Source organism: Priapulus caudatus, unplaced genomic scaffold, assembly GCF_000485595.1.
Source record: "Priapulus caudatus unplaced genomic scaffold, Priapulus_caudatus-5.0.1 Scaffold4331, whole genome shotgun sequence".
NCBI lineage: Eukaryota > Metazoa > Priapulida > Priapulimorpha > Priapulimorphida > Priapulidae > Priapulus > Priapulus caudatus.
Genome location: NW_014581392.1, coordinates 490 through 9,201, shown reverse-complemented (window position 1 = coordinate 9,201; position 8,712 = coordinate 490). Strand labels below are relative to the sequence as shown.

The following is an 8,712-nucleotide window of genomic DNA, read 5'->3' as shown; positions in this document are numbered from 1 at the left end:
ATCTCCGGCGACCCACCCATCCATCCATTCCATCCCCATCCATCCATCCATCCGATCCAACCATCCAATCCATCCATCCATCCATCCACCCATCCATCGCATCCACCCACCCACCCACCCACCCATCCGATGCCATCCATCCATCCATCCATCCAGTCCATCCATCCATCCATCCATCCATCCCATTCCATCCATCCATCCATCCATCCATCCATCCATCCATCCATCCATCCATCCATCCATCCATCCATCCATCCATCCATCCATCCATCGCATCCATCCATCCATCCACTCCATCCAATCCAATCGCTTCCAACCATCCATCCATCCATCCATCCACTCCATCCATCCCATTCCATCCATCCATCCATCCATCCATCCATCCATCACATCCATCCAGCCAATCCTCCATCCAGTCCATCCATCCATCCATCCATCCATCCATCCGTCCGTTCGTTTTTTTTCCCCCGGGGGTCCGCCGTCCGTCCGTCCGTCGCCGTCCGTCCGTCCGTCCGTCGATCGTCCGTCCGTCCGTCCGGCCGTTCGTCCGTCCGTCCGTCCGTCCGTCCGTCCGTTCGTCATCCGTCCGTCCGTCCGTCCGTCCGCTCCGTCCGTCCGTCCTCCGTCCCGTTCGCGTTCCGTCCGTCCGTCCGTCCCGTCCGCTCCGCTCCGTCCGTCCGCTCCGTCGTCCGTCCGTCCGTCCCCGTCGTCCGGTCCGGTACCGTCCGTCCGTTCCGCTACATTCCGTCCGTCCGTGCTCCTGTCGGCCCCCCCACACTTTTTTTAAAGGCCTGGGATGGGCTAGCTCCCTTGTACTCTAGCTAGGGGCACGGGCGATGCCGCTTATGGTTAGGCGTTGGTCGTTAGCAGTTGTGTATTTGCCTATACCATTCATGCTTACCTGCTGCCACACTTGTGTCACGTTCAGGCTAACCTGTTAAATTCTAAGAGAATTCGAATGTCGGAATTAGTCGTGAGAAATTAAATTCTTGGAGAAGAAGCGTATTTTCATTGCCTGTTGTAATCATTAATCATTAATCATTAATAGATATCAAAGTTATGCGGAACCACTCCAAGGCAGCGCTTAGCCAAGCATCAGCAGAACAATTTACTGTGCTTACGCGACGCCTACAAGTCCGGTGCTGAATAAACGCCGGACCCGGAAAACCGGCCATAAAACCCGGACTCTGCACCCCGGAAAACCTTAGCATAACACCCGCGACCCGCGCACTCGTGAATAAAACCCGGCCCGGGACCCGGCACCCGGACAGTTCGTACCTACGTTCCTACCACGCTGAAAACCAGGCGCAAAGCCATTTTTGAGATGCTGAGGGGGGCCGCGACTCAGTAGCAAGCACGCGAAGGGGCGGTCTGGGGAAATTTTTTTCAGGAATTTTTTGAATTAGACCCCCTCAGCGTGCGTTTCTGCGCGAGCAGGGGTGGTCCGGACCCCCTGACCCCCCCCCTGTACACGCCCCTGCACACACACACACACACACACACACACACACACACACACACACACACACACACCACACACACACGCACAACATGGGGGGGGGGTCACATGCAGTCATAAAATCAAGCAAAACAAAAAGCAGAAAAACCAATCATTTGGGTGGTTGAGGTTGATCTCAAAATAAAATTGGGACGTTAGTATTGTGTCCAGTTCATATCATTAATATATGCGTGTATTATAATAATCAATTTGCAATGAAATTACATTATTAAAACCCAAGCCTCAGTTACTCAGCTGTCCTCTTTGCGCTGAATATACTCTGTGTTCCCAGCTTAAATCCTTGAATCAGTGTCTAATGTGCAGTGATAATCTCCTAAAAACTTTCATAAACATACTTCTCTTGATGATTTCGCATAATATTATTAATAAATGAAAAAAAACGTATTAAAAAAGAACGGTTCTTAAAATTTATCAAGAATAAATTTTTTCTTAAGTTCGTGCGATGATCATTATTATGCTGTCAAATGAAACCACTTGAATAAAATGAAAACTGGCCAAAAAAGGGAAAGAAGCCAATCGTTGACACCACTATCACACAACATATAAAAGGTTCTCAACTTCACAAACACACAACACACACACCACACACACACACACACACACACACACACACACACACACACAACACACACAACACACACACACACACACACACACCCCCCCCCCCCCCCCCTCACTTACACAAAAAAATAAATGGTGCATCCAAAATCGTGGGGGACATTTATATGATGTCCCCCTTGAAAAATTCCGTGGAACAACATGTCCCCCTGTCCCCCCCCCCATGGATTTGCTGCCCTGCTGAAACAGTCGCAGAGCCTGGCGCGGCTTACTCATAAAACGAGCCTCAACGGTTCACGCGTGACGCGGCGGCTTTTGATGTACACGCATCGATCGATCGCGTCCGGCCTGCGTAAGCACCCGCGCGGCCACACATCACATACACCACACACACTTGCAGCGTCAAATCAAACGCCGTGAATAAAAGCCCGTCGACCGAATAATAATCAATAATAATAATAATAATGACTGAATATATAATGGGTCGCGGCACTGGTACTAATGCCGATCGAGGGTCAGAGTCCGCGGTCTAAACACATATACAAGGTTTTATGCAGGTTTTTCCGGCGTCGGGTCCGGGTCCGCGGTCCGGGTTTTAGTTCACAGGCCTACAAGTCCCGGTAAACACTCTTTCATCCCTCAAACCGCCTCGGTCGTTCTCTGCGTGATGGCAGGTTAAACTCCGTTTAATGATTCTGTACTCTAATTTTATAAGGATTAAGTTTTGATTGCTAATATAGATGCCTTATTCATCTTTTGTTGGAGTGTTCTTAGATGCCTTATTCATCTTTGTTTAGAGTTCTTGAGATGCTAATTCATCTTTGCGGTTTGGTTTGCCTGCCATTACTTTCTGTATTAAATACATATTGCCTGGGCTAGTATCCATCACCACAAACCGCCTAATTGCCCGAAAAGACGTATTCCAAGCTCTCGATCTTTTCACCGTTTAGAATCGAATAATAAACGTTAAGTTGAATGGTGGTCATTCTTAAACGTAAGCGCACCACTTTAAATAATTATAATACAGTCTCAATTTAAACGGAGTTTAGTGATTTAACCAGAGTTTAAACTGCACACCGGAAACGACCGAGAGCGTATAAGGTTGCAGGAGATGCATGGAAACGCAGTGTTTACCTACAAGCCCATGCAGTTAGACAGAGACTTCGACTACCGATGAGTAAGCCTTGACATGAAGGATTCGTACATTACTCACACACGCACTGCACTGATTGGCTATATGAGCTCTACGACTGGGTCGCTCGAAACTGCCTGATAACATTACTTTAGACATTGTATACCTCGCCAGGGGCTTGGCGGAGGTATGTTTTCACCGGGCAGTCGTGTTGAGTGTTGGTTTGTCGGGTTTGTGGGTTCTGATGTACGCCCTCGACTGATTGGCTGATTGGCCCGCACCCGCGCCGCCGCCGCGCACGGAACCGCCTTATCATACAGGTAAGACCCAACTGAAAAAGTTATGCGACGGATTGTCATAGAACATTTTCAGGATGTACGTCAGAAATGGGCTAACTTTAGATATTGATGAGATTTTTGTGGTGTGATCCGGGATCACATTTAATTAAATTTTATTCATGCATTCATGTAATAACATTTTCAGGATGAGGTCAGAAATGGCAGGTAACTTAGAGGATTGATGTTAAATTTGGCTTTGGCTGATCCGCGATCCAATTAATCTAACTAATTAAATTAAGTTGAATAAAAATCTTCACGGACTAGCCGTCAGAAACTGGGGTAACTTAGAATTGATTACATTTTGCGTGGTGCATCCGGATCCAATTAATTATTTCAATTAATTAATTAATTAATTTTCTTCACTTATTAACTTTATTAATTAATAAAACAAGTTCACATTGAGAGAATTCAGCCTGCCTTTGGTGGACAGGTCTGTGCTCTCGAGTGCTCTAAGTAATGGCACTGTGATTATTCTATGCGATTATTCAGTTACTGTTTTTTCTTTAAAAATGGTTTGAGAAATGCTATATAGGTAATGCCTGTAACGCCGTCGTGTAATTTCACGCTATTCTCCTCCGCAACCGCCGTAGAGGAATGCTTGCCCCATTTTTCCTTTTACCGGCGGCGGTTTCCTAACGCGGCGAAGACGCATAAGCTATGTCACTAAGCTCTTACTTTTGCAATAACAACGTTACTAAAAGGCAAACATTTCTCAACGACATCTTGGCGAAATTGTTCGCCTAGCTAACGGGATCCGCTGCGACCTTGACGACGCGATCTGATGCCAAGCAATGTTATTAAAAATTATTTAATAAATGATTTATCCTTGCTTGCGATGACCTCTCCATATTTGGGGCCGGTAAAGTAGCTCGGATGGTCCGTGTCCGGCTCAATCGGTGAATTGCCAATTTTAAACATGGACCATTTATGGAAATCAAAAACTTTCAACGAAATATGACACACACCTAAAACTCACAGACAAAAGCCACAAATTTGGGAAATGTATGTCCAGCATAGCGAGTGATAGCAATAAGTGGAGGTCAAAGAGAGTAGTATAAACATTAAGACGGAGTTGTAGTAAAATAGATTTCCGCTATTTATTTAGTGACACACACCTAAAACTCAGCAGACAAGCCACAATTTGGCGAAATGCATGTCCAGCATGCCGTTATGTAGCAATAATAGGTCAAAGAGAGTATGATAAATACATTAAGAATTTAGGTTGAGTATAATAGTTTCGTATTTAGTTTAGCATTATAGTTTTATTGAAAACGCTTCAAATGCTGCCTGTGGATATGCACGTAATCATGTGACTGTAGATTGAGATCTTTACTGTAATTTTGTAGACTGTAAACTGTGATATACGTAGGCTTACGTGACTGTTAGCCTGAGATGCACGCGTACGTCCACACTAGGACTGATATGCACTATCATGTGACTGTCATATTGAGCATGGCGTATGTGACTGCCAGATTGAAGATGCGACGTATGTGACTTGTAGATGAGAGATTGCTGCGGTATTGTGGACTGCACGATTGAGATGCGCGTATGTGTACTTGTAGATTGAGATGTGTGCGTATGCTGACGTAGTAGGTGAGATGTGCGTATGTGGACTGTAGCGTTGAGAGATGTGCGTATGTGACTGTAGTTTGCAGCATTGTGCGTATGTGACTGCTAGATTGAGATTGCGAGCGTACTGGTGACTGGTAGATTGAGATGTGCCGTCTATGATGATGAGGTGAGATATATGCGTGTGTGACTGTTAGACTACCGGATATGACGTAGTCGTGGAAAGCTGAGACAAGGATGCCACGTTTATTGGTTCTTATAATTAGCTCCTCACTAGGCCTAGGTAGAGTACCTCCATAAAGAGGAGGTTACTTTATGGAGGTACTCTAGGGCTTAGGCTACTTCTTTTTTCGGTGTCCGACATTAGGTTCTGCACCCGCACCAAAACTGTGTAGGCCTTACGTTCCGGTCTATTGTTTAGTCGTTTCATTTGTACCCCACTCCCCCTGGCCTAAAGAGAAAACAATAATAAGACTTCTGACTGCAAGATAAAAATGTTAGCAAAAACAATCAAATGTTGCGATGTACTCAAAAGTTTTCTTGACCCCTGCCACCCCTTAGACAGCAAAATATTTTGCCTTTTTCAGGTTCAAACGAATTTTGAGAATGTTCCTTAAAAAGGAACACATCCCTGTTACCAATGCTGACTTACACAGCGGATCCCCAGCCATACCACCAAGGAGATGCAACACAGAAGCCTAGCCCGGCCCAGTGTGATGCACACCAAAAAATAAGCCACAACCCCCCGTCTAACAATGGCAAACAATCATCCCTGTTACCTGTAGAACCCCCCACCCGTCCCATTAACCGACCCAAGCTTCTAATAATCCAATCTCCATACTACTTGACTAACCCTGTTTAAAGTTCTTGCTTGTTATTTTATGGAGTAACCACTGAAGGCGATGTCTTCATTTTGGCGGTGCCGTTTAAATTGTTGCGTTTATTATGAGTAAACTGACCAGGGAGTGTCGTCATGTCCGCAAATTTTAAAAAAGAATGGGTAAAAATTTAGACTCGTGTTAAGAAATTGTACCAGAACCGCAAAAAACCAGCCGCCAAATATTTACCGGGTTTACATGATATTGCCACAGTCGACTGGCCAAACATTCAACTCCGTGCGGAGCACGGGTATTTGCTAGTGAGTATTTAATTATTGAACTTTTTACTCGACTCTGTGTCGTACAATAAGAATTAGCCTTAAAACCGCCAAATTAACTCAGTTAACAAACAAATATAATATTAATATGACAGAGAATATTAAAATTTTAATATTGTACAATTTCCATTATAGATTAATTAAACGAAAATACATACGATATATTATCTGGCATGCGGAGAATCAGAAGCAAGGATCACGATACCGTTTCATTGCGAAGCTGCCACTAAGATATGCCATCATGTTACCAATGTTTATCAATGTTAACTCTCAAGATCTTGACTATTGCGGAACTAGGCGACAAAAACTCACAGGTCTCACATTAGCTGACCTTGATCATATAGCCTAACTCATTAACTTAGTTAATAAATGCTAATAATTTTATTATAAAACGAACGAAAACGCGTTGGCGCGTCATATGTAACGTTATGTTAAAAACAAACAGAATCACAAACTTCAGTTAGTGATTTAGTTAAAAATTAATATAAATAATAGTAGCTCATGCTAGCTCGCTTGCGATTGTCTACCATCTTATTATTAAATTCTTCATACTACAGCTATTACAGCTACAGTACAGCTTACAGTATTACAGTAGTATGTGTGTACAGTATTACAGATAATACAGCTATTACAGCAAGAATAAGGAGAGCAATGCTGAGTATCAGCCATTCCGTGGCAGCGTGGTATATTGCAGCCAATCTAGTTGGCTGCGGCAACAGACCGATGATACGGAGCGGGGCGCCAGAACCCCCGCGAATCTTCATGGGGAGACCGATTACCATCGCTCCTGTTGGAGGAAGTTGGTCTAGGTTCGCTACGTTTTCTATCCCTACAATATTCTTCTCGAAGAGTGTTGTATGGGTTTTGAACGTTTTGGTCTGGCCATAATCCAGGGAAGCTGCATCAATCCCGAAGGCTTTGATCTTGCGATTTTCGACTAGCCACTTCGCCGCGTCAGGATGAAGACCAGGAAAATGAAGTATGCTCGTATTGTTTGTGTTTGTGCCGAGATACCTCTCCTTATTCGGCCAGTGCCGCCCCCAACCCGTGTACAAGAATAAAATACCTCCGTCCGGTATCCTGCCATGTTTCTCCTCCCACACACGCAGATCAAGTTCTGTCGCTTGGTAATCTTCATGTCCAGAGACCTTGGCGGTAACGTCTACAACGACGGCATCACCGATCACTCCATCAACGGGAATATGATCAACTACCCAGGAGCCGCGATAGAAATGGGCAGGGGCGTCGATATGCGTTCCCCCGTGCTCGGCCGCACAGAAGTTATTGCCCTCATAGTAAACTCCGCTCGATGGGTCGATACCCTTAAATACGACCGTCATATTAAACGGGTTAGCTGTTGGCCAGTAAATCGTCTCGTTTACGGCAAAGTCATACGTCATGTCGATAATGTTGCGGTCTCCAGCAGGTGGCTTAAACATCTGTAGGGCTTCTCCTGTTGCATCTACTCGGGTCATGGCAACCATAGCCAAGACAAGGACGTTTATTCCGTGAGCCATGTTACCGATCTGAAACAAAAGACACCTGCGCTTGTACCATATATCATCCACCCATTTATCGAAAAACACAATGTCAGGTATTCCCCACGAGAACGGTTCGTTAAAGCTTGTCAAACTCCACAAAAATGGCATGACGTTATGTAGTTATAGCTTACTTTCTATGACATATTTCGATTTTAAATAGGCTTTAAACCAGTTTCATGTATAGTATTTTATCACATTGAAATCAATGACATCAAATTCTTAGTGAATTCTAAAATAGTTCGTCGTAACGGTTTTAATTCGACCTCTACGCAAACGAAGTTTTTACGTTGATCAGCGGCAGCAACCAACCACTACGCAAGTAAAAGTGAATGCTGATATGTAATGCGAAACCGCGCAGCCTGTGCTAATGAATCGGTTTCACTACTACATGACAAAGCGATTCGCTTAATTTTGTGTGTGGTACTATTCGGCACCAGGGTGCAATAATCTGCATTATACACATCAGGTATATGTCATATAGACGTCTAAAAAGCATAGGTTAGGTCGTGTCTAGAAATTCTTCCAATCTGTCAATTAAGTGACCTAACCATGGTGACCGGTCTTCGATTTTTTTGTGTAGTACGAGAATCGACAATCTACTGGAAATGTTGCATCCTCTAGCTGGTAATAGTTTCGAGCGAAGTGCGAACATTGCATCTGTGGCTGTGTAGCATGAGAAATGTGTATATATGTGTATATGCGCCGAAATTTTCTGAGTATTTTCAATTAATTTCTTTCTGATGCTCATTCAGGCTTGCCACCTATGAACGCCATGCATCCACCGTTGTACGACACCTTTAGGGGTCATACAACAGTAAGCCTCCGCAAATTGTTCACCAATGTTGCACTATTTGGTCCCTATAAAATAAATTTTTTGAATTTTTTTCTGTATAATTCGG

The 8,712-nt window shown here is 44.3% G+C and overlaps 1 protein-coding gene across 1 annotated transcript; it reads right to left on the bottom strand.

The window, feature by feature from the left end:
* Positions 1-6,904: 6,904 nt before the first annotated feature.
* LOC106819751 (kynurenine formamidase-like) lies at positions 6,905-7,921 on the bottom strand (the record flags this gene model as incomplete). The annotated part of the gene is made up of 1 exon (XM_014824343.1): positions 6,905-7,921. A coding segment is annotated over exon 1 (1,017 nt), but the record flags the coding sequence as incomplete, so codon positions are not given.
* Between the last annotated feature and the right edge of the window lie 791 nt (positions 7,922-8,712).